Genomic DNA, 19,435 nt, shown 5'->3' with positions numbered 1-19,435 from the left:
TCAAACTGGACATGGTAGTTCAAGCCTGTAATCGCAGCTGCTCAGGAAACAAAGGTAGGAGGATTACAAATTCAAGGGCAACCCTGAGCCAAGTTAGTAAGACCCTGTCTCAAAAAAAAAAAAGAAAGAAAGAAAAGGCTGATTCAAAAGATATCATCCTAGGTACAATTAATTAAATGCTATTTTAATAAATATAGAAAATTTATTGAAAGACTTAACTACTTTGTAACTCAGGAATTTATGTCCAATCAGTCAGCTGTGTCTAGACATGTGCCCTGTTCTTGGGTGGCACTGTAGATGAGGACCAGTGGCATGGAGTTCTCTTTGTCTTTATCAGGAGTGAGGCTGACCTAAGGAGATTCTTCAGGGCTATTTCATGCATTCTCCCAGACACTAAGCAGGTTGTCAATGACTGACCAGAAGTGTCAGTACTGCAGTGAGCTTGGCAAAAGCATTGCCTTGTAAGAACTGCACATGTGTGGCCCCAGTGTGGCATAGAGCTTTATCCCTGCAGCCACCAGTTCCTGTCATTCCCCAAACCTTAGCTGTGACTCTGAACACCACGGTTCAGCCTAAACCTGGCCCACACACAGAACACTGGAAGAGGAAAAATCCTGCAACTGTTACTGCAAATCCCCTAACAAGCTAGCTTGTTTTTATTATTTTAATGACCTGAATGAAATCTTAGCCCTGAACTATTGGATATAGATCCCATGAGACTGTAGGAGGGCTGTTTGTCAGCTTTCTGGGAAAAGTCATGCTGAAATTCAAAGCTGAATTCACAAAGCTCTCTTGGCAGGTTTAGTTTTCTATCTCCTCCCAAGCCCCAAAATAAAATGATTTGCATACTGTGTGATCTGTAATAAGTTACGCTCCCTCCCTGGCATTCGGGTGCAATGAGATGCCTGGTTTAGGCTAGTTCTAGTGTCTTTTGTTCAAAGACATAATTGCATTTATAAATCCCTCTCTCTGAAAGTAAATCATTCCTCAGCTTAGTGTTGCCATGATGGTTTGAGAGAGCAGACAAGAGTGCGGCAAGTACATATTCAATGCCAACCTTCCAGAAGCTTCTTAAATGAGAGAATGAAATTACTGAGTACCTTGAGTCATCAAAATAAAGACACCACCACTCCCCAGGGCTGCTTCGAGCACACAACAGGAGAGCAGCAGACATATTGACCTTTCCATCTTGGAGTCTCTTCTGTGAGATGAAAGCTTGATTTAGGCTGTGAAAGGAAATCTCATAGGCTACATTCTAGGCTAAGATTTGTGAGTTTATTTTCAATGATGTGTGTGTGTGTGTGTGTGTGTGTGTGTGTGTGTGTGTGTGTGTGTGTGTGTGTGTGTATGAGAGAGAGAGAGAGAGAGAGAGAGACTCCCTATTAAAACAATTCCCCTGTCCCCAAGTCTGATAAGAATCAGAGGGCCTTAATTAAGTTTAGTCAGGAAGAAAATCCATATGAATTTGATTTACTACATATATATATGATCTTCTGTTCTGATAAAACGATGGTGCTTCACAGGGAAGGGGCAGTTAGATTACCTCATGTGAAGTCCCCTCCCAGACCCTGGCCAATAGAGGGAGTTGTGTTTACTCACAAGCTCTAACTGGAAAGTTGGCAGAAGAGATGGAGTTAGCACTTCATGAAGATTTTATGAAGCTTTAGATGGATTCCTCTTAAATTTTTTAGAAAGATTTAATGGTCTTGTTTCTTCTTACTGTTTCCTCCTATCTTGAACAGTGCTAAAACTAAACTCTTCCAAAAGCTGAACTCTTCTGTGAAGTAATTCCTATTTCTTCTTTCTTTTTTTTTTTTTAACTGCAGTACTCTCAAATGAGGGATGAAGTATTCAAGTCAAACTTGGTCTGCGCATTCATCGTTCTTCTATTTATCACAGCAATACAAAGTTTGCTTCCTTCCTCAAGGTAAATATGAAGGGACCCAGTTACTGGGTGAATGGCTCAGTGTGAGAATGACCCCTCACCTGGACCTAGACATTTGCCCTTTTGAATGAATCAGAATTTAAAATGATTGGACCCAGGATGTCTGAACGACTTAATATCTGTTTTGATTGCCCTACTCTATGAGAACTCTAACTGCTCTGCCAAGGCAAGAACCTTTTCCCCAATCTTAATAAAAAACAACCAAAATCCAATTAAGCCATTTTATTGGATATCACACCCAAAATGCAGAAAATGACTAAAGGCTTTAGTGAGCATTTACTTGTTTGCTTTTCCTTATGAGTTATTTATAAGTGAAATATCCTAGCTTCAATAGGTCAGTAAAATGGCCATCTCGAAAATACTACCCAATACTTTACTCCCCAATACTTAAGCTACGATAACTCAAGAAAGAAATCTCCATGGCAACCTCTGAGGTGGATGTTAGGCTGGTCCTCACTAGAAAGAGGAGGGAAATAAGGCTCAGAGTCGTGAAATAAATTGCCCAAGGTCTTGCTGTTGAAGACTATCACAGCTTGGATTCAAACTCAGAATGAAAGAAAATCTAGCTTCAGAGACAGGGTTTCTAATCAGGGTTGGAGTAGGAGCCAGACAAGATGAGTCTTAGAATGAATGGTTAATCTTAGTTGTCAGTCTGACTGGATTGAGAGAACTCCATGCAAAACTGGTGAAGCATTTTCCTGAGTGTGTCAGTGAGAGGAATTTCCAGAGACAGTCAGTAAATGGGGTATCAGCTGAGTGGAGAAGTTTGCTGCCCTGAGTGCAAGCAGAATCCCAAAATAGGACAGTGATCCAAGGTATAACAGCAGCCACGTTTTCACTGCTGCTACTGTCCATGTCAGACTCCAGATGCTCTGGTCTGTGAACATAGACTCCCACCATGCTCCAAACAGTTTCCAGGACTTCAGACCTGGACTGGGACTACATCTTGGGTCCCTTCTGTTCTGAATCCTCCAACTTCTTGGACAGAGTGGCTATGGTTTCCCCTACTCCTGAGCCTGTGGACAGTCTAACAAATCACTTATAATTACATATATGCTACTGGTTCTGTTCTTCTGGAGAACACAGACTAATGAAGCCTGTAACATCTTGTCCTACAAGAAAACAAAAATAGACCATCAAGCACTACTAGAATCATATTGACAAGAACTCCAGAAGGCATTGGTGAAGGTCCTGGTGTCCAAAGATGGGATGATCCATGCTTTTATATGGATAATCATTTTAAAACACAACCAAAGTCTTGCAAATATATTGAATTACATGAATTTAATATGCATTTTAAAATATTTTTATTACCTTTAAGTAGCTGTGCAGACGAGTTGCCATTCCACAGAGCAGTTTATGAATGCAGTGCCTCTTGATGAATGTCACCCCTTTCCACATTCCCACCCACCCTAACACACCCCTTCCTTCACTTTTCTTAGTTGTGTAGGATATGCATTGAAATTTTTGCTATTTAACAAACCAGTTTATGAATACAGTGCATCATGATCTGTGTCATCCTCTTTGGTAAATAGTAGGTACTTTGTTGATTATCTTAGAAGCAGGAAAAAGTGAGAAACAAAGTTTTGTCTTCTTTTTTCATATGAACTATTTCACAGGGTCACTGAACAATAAGAGAAGGGAAATCTTATCAAAATCATTCCACGTTAAAATGTTTTAATAAATGATAGCATTAAAGTATCATTTCCCAACCACTAATCAATTAATGTATCTAGGAATTGAGAATCAAGAAGTGGCATCATCACAAAAGGAAGAGACCACTATACTTCCTGATGAAAGACTGTAGTCTTTCATGGTCTTACCCAAAGGAGAAAACCTAAGTTGATCAGTTTATAGGAATTGCCAGGCTCAGAAGATGAGCATGCAACAGTAGCACCCAGAGAGTAGAAAATGTTGCACTTCAAAGACAGCTGGTCTTCACTAAATAAAGTAGAAGTGAAATGAAGGGATAAAGAGAAAAAGGAATTTTAAGATATAAAAGGCAAATTAAATTGGACCAAACAAAGATCAGTGAAATCAGAATATCCACAAATAGATTCCAAAACTCTAAGGAAAATGGTGGTTAATGGGGTTGAGAAAAAAGATTGTGTTTGAGACAGGGCTTTTGCTGTTTCTCTTATCTACTTCAGTAATTGTGTGTGTGTGTGTGTGTCTGTATGTCTGTGTGTCTTTGTGTGTGTGTTTTGTCAGTCATGGGGCTTGAACTCTGGGCTTGGGCACTGTCCCTCAGCTCTTCAGCTCAAGGAGAGCGCTCTACCACTTGAGCTACAGCACCACTTCCTAATTGTGTGGTTTTCCCAAAACAAATACTTTGTTAGAGTAACTAATTAGGCCATATATATATGCAGAACAATTAACAGCTCTGAGTTGTGACGACTGTGATCGAGAAAGTTTAAATGGGGTAAGATGTAAAGTGGGGTAAGGAGGCTGGAGGTTGAGCCAACATTCCCAAAAGAGGTGACAGGGACAACTCAATACTCCAAAAGGATCTAGCAAGTCATGGAAAGGACTGAGAAGAGCTGAAGGAAGAAAGAATGAGAAATAGTGTTCTGGATAAGAACAGTATATAAGCCTTGTTAAGAAATGGCTGAGGGTTGGCACAGGGCACTTTCCTGAAGCATTTTAACCAAAGAAGCAATGTGATTTGATTTCTGCACACACAACATGGAAATGAGGAGGTCTGGAGTTGCAAAGCTCTAAGCAAGAAATGCTGAGGATCAGAAATTGGCTGTGAAATAGACAAGAGAAGAGACAGGTTAGGTAGTAGGCAGCAAGGTGAGAGTTCCTGGTGATGGGTTAGATGTGGGGATGAGGAACAGCTGCATACCCTTGAGGATGTTGACTTGGTAGAAGAGGTCACTGTCATCTAGGGAAGTGAGCATCACACTTCCTACCTCACCTGCTGAGATTCCCTTTGCATGTGATACAAACGGAGAAAGAGAATCAGGCTCCATGTTCTGATTGCTGGATTCAAGGAGAAGAGAACTGGGACCTTACCTAGCATGATAGGAGACTCTAGCCCTGGATTTCTGTCCAGAACTCCAATTGAGCAAGCACTCAAACCTCACTTAACTTGGCCATGACAGAAACTGCAAAGTTTAACAGAAAATTTCCATTTTGTTAGCACAAAGCCACCATGTGTTCTGGATACAACAACTTTCTTTAGTATGTTTAAGATGGTTTTCTCTCCAAATCATTTTGTTGCTGAGTGAGGCATTGCAACTAAACGGATGGCAGGTGCCTTTCCCTCACGTGTCTTCTGTCATGGATTTTTTTTTGACACATGAAGTAATCTCTACTTACATGATCACAGTTAATTCCCAGTCCCTGAGACAGAACTGCATGTACCCTGGCAAAGTTAAACAATGGCAGCTGCCTTTCTTTCTATTCCAGATGGGTAGACTAAGGGAAGGCAAAAAGGTATCTTTTTACAGAACTATGAATCTTAACCTGCAGGCACAGAGACAGACTGTAATGGAGGGAAAAGGGAAAGGGAAAGAAGGAGAGGAAAAAGCATTTAAAAGAGGGAAGACAGAAAGAAAAGAAAGAGACCAATGGGCTGAATGCTTTCTGTGCATCTTACTAGCTGTGTACATGCATTTTACCTCTAGGAAGCCTCAGTTTCCTTATCTGTAAAACAGGAATTATAATGCCCACATCTCAGGAGTACAAGAGGACTTAAATCAACAAGTTGGCCATTTGGGGCATCTTTCAGTTCCTTTCTTCATAAACTGTTTCATTTTCATCTGTTGAAATAGCTAAGAATATCTGCCATTCACAATTGCTACCAAGATCAAATGCAAAACTGCTCACAGGCTCTTCACAGATTCTAAAGTGTCATCCAAATGTCTTCATTTGGTATGATCTGAGTTCCTGTTCCCTGTGGAACATGCTGCTATACGCTGTTTTCTAGGCTACACTGATCCCTGCCCCCACAGCAAATGTCTTGTGATATTAGCCCAAAGATATGCCACAGAGAATAATTAAGACTTAATGTCTACAAGTAATTGGCAAAGAGCTGTTTGCAAATCCTTTGTCATTCTTCTTGAGACACAATTCCAAAAATGAAAGATTTCCTCGTTTTTATGCACACCAACAAGGCAGAAGCAAATTTAACAGCCCTGGTTGCCCAAATAGCTCTATAATTAGATGAAATTTACAATCCAATATTGTAATGTTTATATGTGCAGAAATAAATGAATACTGAGGACCTACTGCAGTAATCTCCAGAGGAATTTGTACAGAGTTCAAGAACCTTGCATGGATAGCCTATTTTGCAATTAATACTAATCTCATTGAGTTTTTTTAAAAAAATTGGATTAGCATACATTAAAATGTGATTTATATAGCTAGCTAATAAGTAGATGAAGAAATGTTCAACATCCTTACCCATAAAAGACATATAGTTCAAAACTACACTAAGATTTCATCTCACCAAAGTCAGCATCGTAATCATCACACAAATGCTGGCAGGAATGTAGAAAAAGGGATTCTTACACAGTTCTGGTGGGCTTGTAAACTAGTGCAGCCACTATGGAAATCAGTATAGAGCTTCCTCAAAAACTAAAAATAGACCTTTCTTATGACTCCACTGTACCACTATTGGGCATCTATATCTGAAGTAGCATCCATCAATATGTGAAAAAGATAACTACACAGCTATGTTTATTATAGCACTGTTCATAATGTCAAGCTATTGAATCAACCAAAGTACACAAAAATTGATCAGTGGAAAAGAAAATATGGTATATGTATACTTGTATGTATACACACACACAATGAATTATTACTCAGCCATAAATAAAAATGACACATCATTTGCAGGAAATGGATTAACCTCAAAATCATCATGTTTAGCAACATAAGTCAAGTTCAAATCTAAGTATCACATGTTTTTTCCATAGTTTTTTCTGTCTTTGGTCAGTTCAATATTATCATGACTAGAGAAAGAGAACTAACATGTCTTTGATTTCTCATTATGCTAACTTATTACTTTATTTAACAGAGATTCCTCCTTCAAAAATCAGACCCCCCCAAATCCCAGTTTTATAGTTAAAAACAATGCTCAGACTAATAAATTACTTTCTACAAGGCTTTGGTTTTAACACTGGATTGCATCGCCTATCTCTCACTTCTCTTTCTAATTTTTATTGCTTCTGGAAAGAAGTCATTTAGAATTACATCAGGAGTCAAGGGAGTTCTGAATGCAAATTATCACATGCAACCTTCAACATACTCAGATATCTTCCCTCCCCCTCCAGAGCATCTGTAAAAACCCAAGATGGAAATGGAGGACAGAGCACTGATTTTATAGATTTCTAAACAAATGCCCACGTAAAGCTGTGGCTAAAGGCAGAATACAGAATGTAGCTACTACAGTCAAGAGAAGACATGGTCTCCATCTTGATTCTCTTGAGTCTTTGCTTACCTTGAGACCTATCTCACTGCTGTGATGCTGGAATAGATCAGCACACAAGACACACTCTCCAGAGCCAAGATAACTGCATCAGCCCTTCCCCTCCTTGGGGAAGGCTAGCCAGTGTGGAGAGTCTAAGAGTTGGTAGTTCTCCTTCCTAGGCTGGCAGGGGAAAGGAATCACAGTGTCTTCCTTCTGTACAGAAAGACTACATGAGTGAATATTCACTTGAGCACTTTCTGTGAACACGGCTCTATTCCACGGGCTAAAGATGTAGCTAAATGGTAGAGTACATGCTTAAGGCCCTGGGTTCAATCCTCAGTGCCACAAGGAAAAGAAAAATCTTCTCAGCCATATTCAAGATGCTATGGAAGAACCTCCCCCCAAAAAATGTGAGCCCTAAAAGATGAACAGGAAATTCCCCCCAAAAGAAGTACTCACAGAAACAGAAGTAGCACAACTTTGGGGGCAGAAGACATGTCTATTGGCATGTAAGGCACAGAGCAGGGGGAGAACAAGGGGAGAAGGGAGAGACAAGAGCTGCCATTTTTAGCCCATACAAGGGGCAGTTCAGCTGGCGCTTGTGGATTACCTTGTTGGAGATAGCTAAGTATCTGCTCAGTCTGAAGGAAAATTATAGAACTGTGAGGCTGGAGCAGATAGATGGTATTTGAGGATTTAGGAATAACTTGTCCAATAAGGATGTATACAGCAAGAAACAAGAAGACTCAAGGCTATATTTGGGCTAACCAAAGCAAAAACAACAAAGAAAATTTAGAAAATGTGATCAGATAAGCTGAAGAGCAAGAGCGTCTGGCATCTTTGCAATGGGGGAAGGGAAGGGATGATGAGGAAATTTGCAGTCCGGGAGTAACCAAGATTGTAAAGTTCCCCCAATGGTAAAATGATAGGAAGACTCCTCCAATAGTTCTAGCTACTCTGTGTGTGTGTGTGTGTGTGTGTGTGTGTGTGTGTTTCTTTAATACTTGCACAGTTTTTATTTTAGAGATCACCTTGACCAGAAATCTCTGCAGGAGTTGTAGATCAGCGCAGAAGGTTTGTGCAGCAGTGAGATCCCCGAGGCTCTAGGCAGATGGGTTTGCCTGCCCACACAGGCTAGAAAAACACTCCCAGGACCCATTACTCCTTGGTACCCAAGGGAGGCTCATTCGCCAGTGGAGAAGAATGCAGATGGGCCACTTTGTCAGACAGTGCCATGAGAGGAGTCTGTTCCAAGTCTGATGTGTCTCAATAACATGAAGCAGCCATGAAGAACAACAGTGTCTTGTTTCCAAGTGTGAGGAAAAAATAAATCTGGGAAAGGTGCTTGGCAGACTTTCAAACTGCTACATGGCCATAACTGTTAGGAGGGATGGATATAGGAAAGAATAATAGAAGTGGTAATTTGATCAATCAAGACACATAGCATACATGAATGAAACATCATGATGTAACTTCTTTGTACAACTAACAGATGTTCATAAAAAAGAGAAAATAAATGCAGCCCGTCATCATCATTCTTTAGATGCTTTGATCATACTCTCCATTCATCTGTACATTAAAATTACTCTCTCTAGCCTACTAGGACTGTGCTAAACATCATCTCCTTCATTATGCCTCCCTTGAGTCCTTTTCCTGTTTTCCAAATCATGGCTATTCATAACTCTTTATGGGTTACTTGTGTATTACATATTAGTTCATCATTTATATGTCTTCATTCCCCTTTGAATAAGGAATATAAGAAGATAAGGAAGGTTTATCTTTGACCCTGGTACCACAGTGCCTACCTTGTGCCTGAGAAGAAAACTTATTGAATGAATAAACTGAGTGATGAAACTGCAAAAGCATAGAAGAGAGTACTGATAATATTCAAGTATGGTATTTAGCTAAATGATTAGAAAAGCAGAGCATTATAGCGTGGTGAGCTTCATTTCTGGCTTTGCCACTCACCAGGAAAGCCTCCAATGTTCACTGGGGAAAATAGATCAAAATTCCTCTTAGGATCATTCTGAGTAACAAACTAAGTATTATGGTTAAAATGCTAATCATAACACCAAGCATATAGTCAGAACTCAATGCATAAGGTACACTCATGTCATTAATAATAAACAAGAAAGTTCCAGAAATACCATGTTTGTTATAATACCATAGGTTTGTTATAAGAAAAAATGAGTCTAATTTCATTCGCTAAAGCTATATTAACAACAAATAAATGGAATATATTGGAAGTCAGATAGGTAGACTTCAATTTGGAGAAGGACAGGAGAGAAATTCTATGGCCAACTCTATTACGTACAGAAATTTACTGGATGAAATACCGATGGAAAGTTAAAGGTGCCAGTGTTGAACGTGGGTAGTTGGATGCAAAAGAGTGGATGAAGGAGAATCCATATGCCTGGTGAATAATTGGTTCATTAGGAGAGGACGCAATCATGTACTACTCCAGAGAAGGAGTTTCATAACCCAAAATTGCTAGAAACATCTTGACACTCAGCAGAGCTGTCCATTAGATAGGCTTTTGCGGGCTGGAGCTGTAAAAATTCTGGAAGCTAAGGGTGCAGACTAGGAGGGCTGGTGGAGCCTTGGACAGAAAAGAGTTCTTTATTCACATCTCAGCTAGCATATTGTATGTCTCACGCAAACCATTGTAATCACTAACTCAACTGAGAGACTTGGAACTAATGTCAACTTTAGCTCTTGATGTCAGAATAGATGGAGGGAAAGTTTCATAAACCCACCTGGAAGTGGGAAGGATATGTGATTCCTCCTATTGCCAAGGTATTAGGATAACATTGGTATTAAGATATAATGAAAACAGAAAGGCATAATGCCTCTGGGCAGCTGGTCGTACAGAATAATATTTATCAAGAGAAGCTCCAGGAAATGAAAAAAAGAGGGTTTTTTTCCTTTCATTTTTGCTGTTTGAGTTTGTTTTCTTTTTGTCCTGTTTATTCATTTATATGTCTTGGGAGGCTAAGTGGGGTCACAGAAATGGAGGAACAAAGGGTGAACAAATGCAGCAGTGGTACTCACTGGACGCTATGTTGAAAATGAACTATACAACTTGTGGATGGGGATGGGAGGGGAAAACTTCAAGAGAGCAAGGAAGGGAAGGGGTGTCATTGTCCAAAAAGAAACGTACTCTTTTTTTATGTTTTTTATTGTGAAAATACTGTGCAGAGGGGTTACAGTTACATGAGCAAGGTAATGAGTATATGTCTTATCATAAAGCATTGTTGCCTCCTCCTTTGTTTTTCCCCTACCATCCCTTCCCTTCCACTTCTACAACTACACTCCCCACCCACCACCACCACCCCACCTGGCTTATGTAACTGAAACCCCTCTGCACATCATCCTTGTAATAACAAAAATTTTTCAATGAAGAAAAAGAATTTTTTTAAGATAAACATAAGTCAAAATCCCATGGATAGCAGTTTCCTGGTGAGAATAGGAAATGATAAAAGATGAAAGGGGGAAATGGATAGGCACAATAAACCAAGTCAAATGTCTCATGCCTCTTGTAGAGTTTCACAGTAGAGAATTCTAGAGATGGATGCAATAAATCCATGTATATCTCCTGTGAATAGCCGCTTTCCCAGCCAGGCAGAACTTGAGAAGAGTTATCAGGTGCACTGGGTAGAACATCAGTATCATCATCGTGACTCCTCGGCTGTTCAGCAAATGGTGTTCAGTGATTACCTCCTAACCCTATTTTCTGTATTTCCTGCAGAGTGATGCCCATGACCATTCAGTTTTCCATCCTAATTATGCTGCATTCAGCTCTGGTCCTCATCACCACAGCTGAGGATTACAAGTGTCTGCCCCTCATCCTTCGGAAGACTTGCTGTTGGATTAATGAAACCTACTTGGCCCGGAATGTCATCATCTTCGCATCCATCCTGATTAATTTTCTGGGTGCTGTCCTAAATATCGTAAGCATCTCTAACCCTCCAGCCCTCCAGTGTCTAGTGGGAAATTAGAAAGTAAGAGTTTCTCAATCCTGCATCTGCTTGCATTGCCTTTCCTTGGTATTTTACCTCAGTGTGCCAGTCCAGCCCCAAGCCTAAGGACCAAGTTAAAAACTGTAGCTGCTGTCAGAACTGTGGGATTGTTATTGTTAGAAAGCTGTCTTTCCCAGAAGGGAAGATTATTTGCTCCAAAAGAGCTGTAACAGCTCTGCCCACCACCCCGTTCTATATGGCCAGTTATCAATCAATTATAACAGTAAATAAGACTTACTCTTTAGTTTTTAAGTGCCAATATCAACCTGCTATGTGCCATGCACTAAGGGATATTAGTGCATATTTTTTGTACTTAATCCTCACATACATCCAGTGAGGTAAGTCTCATTTATCCCCACTTTATGGCTGAGGAAACTGAGGCTCAGAGACATGAAATAACTTGCTAATAAGATCTGTCTGACTCCATGCCCCATGCTCATTCTAACATGTTAAAAATGTATCACTGGGAGAGGGGATGGCGATGGAGAAATGGGAAATAGCTGCCATTTCCTGAGCGCCTACTGTACGAAACAGGTAGGTATTTTTGTCCCCGTGTGAGGGGGAAGGGAAACTGAATTTCAGGAAAGATGAGTATCTTGCCTATGATTCTCTAAGGATTTGTATTTGATGTGACACAAAGAACCCAGATGGAATTCCTCCTGCCATCGTACTCTTCATTGTTTTTCATTTGGTGATCCATATTTTTAATTCTGTGTTCTCTCTAGAATTGCATTATAGTAGTGATAGGCATTTTCTATGTGTATACAAATTGTATTGTCTGTGACTCAGGTAGTGAGGTTTTAGAGATGTTTTTCCCGATTCCAGGTCTTAAACTTGATGTGCTAAGACAGGCTAGTTGAGGCATTGTCTTGTGGTTGAACCCATCATTGGAACATCCTTGACTATTCAATCACCAAAGCAGACAGTTCCCACAGTTTGGGACCTGTGGTTTGGAGACTTCCAGTCCAAATTAGGGATACAGATACCTTACTTAGTGAGTAAGCTCAGTGCCTATCCTGGTAGGGAAGGAGTAAGTGACATAAAGAAAAAGGAAAACCATCACCTCACAAAACTCACCATCCTAGGAACATTTTATCCATCATGGCGATTGCAATAGGAGAATGTAAGATTCCTGGTTTCAGGCTGAGGAGTTGGTGGACAGGATCTCAAGTCTTGATCATGAGGCAGATATTCTTGGTTTTCAGGGTTTGGAAAGATGATCAGTGACTCTTGGACAGGGTCACTACATGGCAGGGAGATTAGAGACTTTGGAGTCAGATAGACTGGTGTTCAAATCTCAGCTCCGACAGTCACCAGCACGGTGATCCTGGACAAGTTACTTTACTTCTCAGAGTTTCCTATTTTCCAGTTGTAAAATGGGGATTAAAATCATAGCTACATTCCCAGGTGATGGTACAGTGTCTGGCACAGAGGAGGCATTCAGCCCATGGTAGACCTTTTTTTATTTTTTTCTGAGTACCAAGAAATTTCCAGCAGCAACATCTGTCCCAGGAAGTGTGCACCACCCTGTGCTAAAAGTCTTTCTGGAAAACGTGTCCATTCCAATCGCTCACTCCTCCCAGCTATTGATCTGGAGACAGGCTGTGAGCTTACCCCAAACCTCTTCTCCCAACATCCAACTCCTCTCTTCTGAGTCCCACAATGCACTTCAGTGACCCTAAGCGATGAGTGAACACAGCAGTCTTAGCCTGGTTTCGTGACTAGCTTACAAAAAGCCTTTTCTGAACCAGCACTTGTTATTTTAAATAAAAGAGGCAATCAGAGCTGGTACCTCTATTCTGAAGAGACCCCCCCAGAGCTTCTACCCCAGGCTTCTGTAGAAGCCCCACAGCTGAAAGCACACTGCTCCATTTCCAGCACTCACACTGACTTTGTTGTTCCTGTGTCTTTTTGTTTTTTGTTGTTGTTCTTTTTTTTTTAATCCGCAGCTGTGGTGTGATTTTGACAAGTCGATACCCTTGAAGAACCTGACTTTCAATTCCTCAGCTGTGTTTACAGATATCTGCTCCTACCCAGAGGTATTTATTTACAAGCTCCCCTTCACGAGAGTTGAACATAGCTAACTCCTCTAGTCCACTGTACAGGACTGGCTGAAGCGCCACAGGAATGCCCCCAGAAGCCCTTTTCTTTCTTCTGTTTTTCCTTCTTCTTCCTCCTCCCCTTTAATCCCTTTCCTTTTCCCTTTACATATTTTCCTCTTTCCCTACTCCCTCTCCTACTCCCTCTTCTGCATCGTTCCCATATCTGCCTTTTCCCTGTTAATTCCTTCTTTCTTCTACTCCTTTTCTATATCTCTTTCCCTTATCTCTTCTTCCCCCATTAGGAGGAAATATTCCTAGACTGCCTGCAAAATTTTCAGCAGAATGTGACAGATTCTCGATCAATCAGGCAAAGTTGTTGCTGAAGCAGTATTTGCTGTATTAAAAGGAGAAGGGAAAGGGAAAGGGAAGGAAAGGAAAAGAAAGGAAAGGAAAGGAAAAGAAAGGAAAGGAAAGTCACAAAGGCAGAAAAATCACAAGTAAACAAATCAAAGTTGTAGGAAGAGTGCCCAGTACACCACTGGGTGGGTCAAGAGACCTTACCTGTCATCACAACACATTTCTGACCCTTTCTTAGTTTGAGAACCACTGATCTATCTCAGGGTCTTTGAGAGTCTTTATATTGTATGGTTGTGTTTGGATCAGGAAGAACAATGACAGGTCTCAGTGCCCTGAGAAGTCTAGATAGACTTATTCTTTCTCTAAAGACTGCTGCTGTGAGAAAGAGCTCCATCATCTGCAAGGAGAAAAGAATGTGTAGCAATGCTTGACAGGAAATGTACTCATTATCTTGCCCATGTAATTGTAACTCCTATGTACAGTATTCTCACAACAACAACAAAAAAGAATGTATAGTCTCTCCTAGGCCTGAGAATTGGTCTGTGGAGATTTTGAAAAAAAAAGAGACTGTCTCTTCTCCCTTTGCCTATGTGAATAGAGCATCTGCTTGAAGAGAAAAGCATTATTAAATCTTCTATATATGTACAAAGCAGGACTATGTCCACATTACAAAACATGACAGGGGACTTAGAAAGTAACTTGCTTAGGGCATTCAGTTTCACTCCTGCCTGACTTCCTTTCTTCCTCATAGCTTTCTGTCCTTCCTTCCTTGTCCTTCTGACAGAGTTATTATGACTTACTACTATATTTCAAACCATTTCTGCCTTATTCTTGTCCCCAGTCTCCGGAGGAGGAATTAGACCTTTCCTACGGATATATAGGGTCCAATGGCATAGACCATGTGAACTGGGACTTCCTTTTCGATGTAGAGGACTCTGTGGGATTCCAGCTTCCTACTAACTCCGTGGTTTGGAGGGCATGGAGAATGTCCTAATTTGAGATGAAAATAAGTAGGTTAAGACTTAGATGGTCAGAGCTAGGAAAGAACAGATTTTATTTCCAACCAAGCCAGTTCTTATTCTCCCTGAAACTCAGTTTCCTCATCTGTAAACTGGGAAAACGAATGCCTACATTTTCACGCTGCCTGCCTAGATGTACCTAGTATAAGTACCTAGTTTGTAGCATGCATCTGTAATGAAGTAGATCAACTTGACTATCAGTCTGTTTCCTCATGTACTCTAACTCAACACTGTGCACCCTTGGCCCCACAGCTGAGACTCTAATCCCAGGACAAAGCACTTACAGATGTGTCAGTCTTAAAGCAGTGGCTAATCTTTGATTACACTACTTTGTTTCTGAGCCTCACTTTCTTTATCCATAAATCCACTATTGAATTGTTTCAGTGTTAAAAGAATTAATTCCTTAAATTATTTAGGGTCACATCTGGTACAAAAACTATAAGCCATGACTGAATTATTATTTCCAATCATATAATTCCATGCATACATCGTCAGTATATGTTATACATAAACATACTCAAAAAGAGAAATAACGTTAAAGTGAGATCACACAAATACGAGATCGAATTTTAACATTTTCTTCCATAGTGCCATCTTGTTCAAGGGTCAGAATGCTGAGGCCACACAATAAATTCACCAGCTAATACAACTACCTCACTTGACAAACCCTTTACCAGCCCGCTATTTATAACTGTGTTTCTGGGTCTAAATATCTATTTGCCACCCTGAAAAAGGAACCTCTGTACTCAATAGTGTGTGTCCCCCAGAAGAATCATCCCGTCTTTCTGAACCATGGTTTCCTCAGCCGTGGACACAATGTTTCCGCCTTAAAGGATGAGAAACCATGCCCCATCCAAGACCACATCATTAAATTGGACGATATGGTAGAAACAGGAGATGTTAGACTAGGTACTGTAAAGGGTAATTGAATTCTGAACCAGAAGTCTGTCATTTTCTGGAAAAGAGTGAAGATTCAGGAAATGAGAAAAGAAGCCGAATTCCAACTATGACTAGAGAAGCATTCCAGAGGAAGAAGACACCAGTTCATGACATGAACACAGATCACACAGCTGTAAACCCAGAGTATCTTCTTCTTTTTCACTTGGATGTTCCCAGAAGGCTCAGTGGAAAGTCAGGCACATCCAGCAATGAAAGCCAGGGAACCCTGAGAGACAGGAAGCAAGCGAAGTGGGCCCTGGGGTTGCCTGAACTCCACTGTTGGTTTTGCAAGGGTTTCACATCACATCTGGAAGGGAAACCCAACATTCCAAACAAAGACTTCCTAAGGACTTCCCAAATGATGTCTTCATTTGGAAATAGTCATCTGAGAGTCCAGGGAGGCCAAGAGAGGCTGGAGTCTATAGATCATACTACTAGAAAGGAAAGACGTATAAAAATAAACTCAGAGATTTGCCGAAGGTCCAATTGTTGCAAATCCGCATGGAAACAAACTGATGCTAGGAAAAGACTCCCCTGAAAATCAGTGCCTGGGAGACACAAGGCTTGAAATCCCCACAAGCTAAACGGAAGAAACATTGAAAGTCATGGGACACTCGGCAATCAGAAGGAGTCTTGCCGGAGCCATAGGTATTCCTTGATCATATATCCTGACCTAGTTCTTTCCTAAAAATTACAAATTTAAAGGACCAAAAAGATCAAGCTGTTTCCATACAGTTTGGTTGTGTACCACACCAAACTTCAAGAATATTTATAAGGCTATTAAAAATCCAGACTTTACTCAAGCTCAATTTACAGTAACCAGCAACCCACTCAAAGATTACCAGACATTGCAAGTAGGAAAACATGACAGTATGGTGAGGGGATAAAGTTATAACCATCAGGCAGGACTGGCACTGTACGTTATAATTACCAAATATGGACAATAAAACATTTATTTTAAATACTCTATATATTCCAAACTTTAGGGCCATGGGAGACATATACTGAATATCTGAGTGTGTTGGGCAATAAAACTACACAGGGAAGAAAGTAAAAGCTTAGAACAAAGGTAGTGAAATCAACAACATAACAATGGAAAAATCCCAAACAAAGCTGGAATTTAGTATAAAATACTATCAAGAACAATTTCAAGCAACATAATACACAGATAGTTGGAGCTCCTTCCCCACCACACACACACACACACACACACACACACACACACATACACACACACACACACACACACGCACACGCACACACACACACGCACACACACACACACACACAAATTACAACCAAAGTTCTTAAAACCAATAATAAAGACCAAAATCTTAAAGGAAATCAGAACAGGGGAAAAGGTGTTGCATTCTGAAGAAGAAAAAAAGACTCACTTTAAAAGTGAACTGTGGGAACCAGAATTTAGAATAAATCAAAGCCTTTTAAGATGATAACAGAGTGCTGAACATAAATATTCCTTTCCCAATACAACATGATTCACTGCATAGCTTAGTATGTCAGACTAGTCTTCCCTAATCTAACCCTGGCACCCCAAAATCATGACACCCCTGTTCTTTCAATGTATGTTGACAATTGTGGATTCATAAGTGCATAATTCAGTGTGAACAAATCTTTATAGTATAACTGTATCATAAGATACTGTTCTCCTAATACATAGTCAAGTCATAGGATGCCATTGTTTTTTCCATCTTAGGAAAAAATTGCTTTATTTGTGATTTCCAAGTCCAGCACTCATTTGAGAAAAGAAAGCTATTTAGAAACAGAAAGTTGTTCTCTGTACTTTCTTCCTTCTGTAGAATTGGTAGAAAGGATAGATGCAGTTCACTGCTGTTCCAGATACTCGGGAGGCAGATATTGAGAAGCTCAGTGTTCAAGATCAGCCTGAGTGAAAAGTTTATGAGACCTTATCTCAACAAACAAGCTGGGTATGGTGGCACATGTCTAGCTACATTGGAAGCAAAGGTCAGAAGAATTCTGATTCAGCCAGTCCTGGGAAGAAATTACAAGACACTATCTAAAAATTAGCAACAATAAATATAATAGCTTTAAAAAATAAAAAAAAGCTCTGGAGGTGTAATTCAATGTTTTTGTGATGGCCTAGAGAATGAGAGTCTGTGTTCAAAACCCAAGTACCACAATAGAAAAAGAAAGGAGAAGAAAGAAGAAAGGGGAGCAGGAGGAAGAGGAGGAAGAGGAGCAGGAAGGGGAAGAGGAAGAGCAAGAGGAGGAGGAGGAAGAGGAGGAGAGGAAGAAGGGGGGGAGGAGGAGGCATAGAATAGTGCCTAATTTTAGTCTAATGGCCATAGAATAGTCCCTAGTCTTAATAAGATAAGACATATATAAAGTCATTTGTAGAAGAGCTTGCACAGAATACATAACCAATAAGTGTTTAGTTGAAATTATTACATCTGCCCTCCATCAACTTACCCCTTAGACATAAGCACCCTCAAGCTAGAGCCCCATCTAGCTATATCTGGAGTTCAACAGACAAACCAGGTCTGCCTCACACCTCGAGTCATTGTATATCTTCTCTCCATAGATCATCCTATCTACTGAACTGCCTGTAACCTCTTTTTCCCAATTTGGAACAGAAATGGCCAAGGCTTACTGTAGCAAGCCCACATGTTTAATGTTCAAATATGATGTGTCCAGTCTGGGGTCATGGCTCAAGTGGCAGGGTGCCTTGCGGACCCTCCGGAGGGAGCTTGAACCCCAAACACCTTGATTTCTGACTTAGGGGTTGTCATCACGGAGCAGTTCTCAGGCATCCTATAGTAAGATAGACCTTCTGAGCACCTGTTCCGTAACATTAAATGTGGTGGATGCTACATTTTACGCTTTGGGTCTTCTGTCTTTAGTTTTATGTTCTGTTTTGATGATTTCCTCCATACCTGTAAACAATGCAACTCCAGACCACGTGTCTTCCTGAGGTGACTTAGAGGAATACAGAATCTCTTTGCTGTTTGACAGAAACACCGTAGTAACTTCAGGTCTAATATCTTCCCAGGTTATAGGGAACAAGAAATGGATGGGTTCATACCCATAGAAAGAGAGGTTTTCACAGACAGAGCTTCATGGAGCCATAGACTTCTACAGCCTCCTGTTCTCCTCTCCATTTCTAGGACTGCCTTCTCCCCACTATTCACGCATAGCATGAATGGCAGGGGAGAAATCCTCCTGACATTGTGCAGCTCCTCATCTGTGATGCCTCCTGGTTTGTAGCACTCCCATAGGTTAGACTCCACACATTAAAGTAGAAGCTTCCATGACTCACCCAAGGCATCAAAGCGATTCTCCTGCAACGACTGGAAGACGGTGAGCTGGGATGACAAGGAACCCCTGTCACAATTAATGAAGATGACAAAAAGGAGAAGATCCATCCATCTGTGAGGCAAATATAATAGCATTTGCCTATTATTCCTTTGTGAGGCTTGGTAGAAGAAGAGGAAGACTACGTATAAACTGTCTGCCTGTGTCACTGGCTCTGCTATGATTATTGCATGGTTCCCTAGTTTAACCCGAGGAAATCGTTTTCCTGACACCTTTCTCCTTAATACATCTGCGTCTGTGCTATGTCTTCCCACTGGCTGTTGTGTGAAAACCTGTCTGTCCTTCACAGTTCTGGTCCAACTTCTCCTGCCCAGCCTCCTCCCGACACACCTCCCCACAGTGTG

At 40.7% G+C, this 19,435-nt stretch overlaps 1 protein-coding gene across 3 annotated transcripts in view; it reads left to right on the top strand.

Annotated features, from left to right (window-relative positions):
• Adcy8 (adenylate cyclase 8) overlaps positions 1–19,435 on the top strand; it is a 196,116-nt gene that overhangs the window by 139,776 nt on the left and 36,905 nt on the right. For 2 of the 3 annotated variants that reach the window (XM_042699949.1, XM_042699947.1), the window contains 3 exons: positions 1,827–1,927; positions 11,113–11,314; positions 13,333–13,422. In XM_042699949.1, coding sequence (XP_042555883.1) covers positions 1,827–1,927; positions 11,113–11,314; positions 13,333–13,422 — 393 coding nt within the window. The remainder of the gene's footprint in view (positions 1–1,826; positions 1,928–11,112; positions 11,315–13,332; positions 13,423–19,435) is intronic. The other variant, XM_042699948.1, reaches the window with a different exon arrangement.

Source organism: Dipodomys spectabilis, unplaced genomic scaffold (genome assembly GCF_019054845.1).
Source record: "Dipodomys spectabilis isolate Male_0828 unplaced genomic scaffold, ASM1905484v1 ptg000264l, whole genome shotgun sequence".
Classification (NCBI taxonomy): Eukaryota; Metazoa; Chordata; class Mammalia; order Rodentia; family Heteromyidae; genus Dipodomys; species Dipodomys spectabilis.
This window is presented reverse-complemented; position numbering and strand designations above follow the sequence as displayed.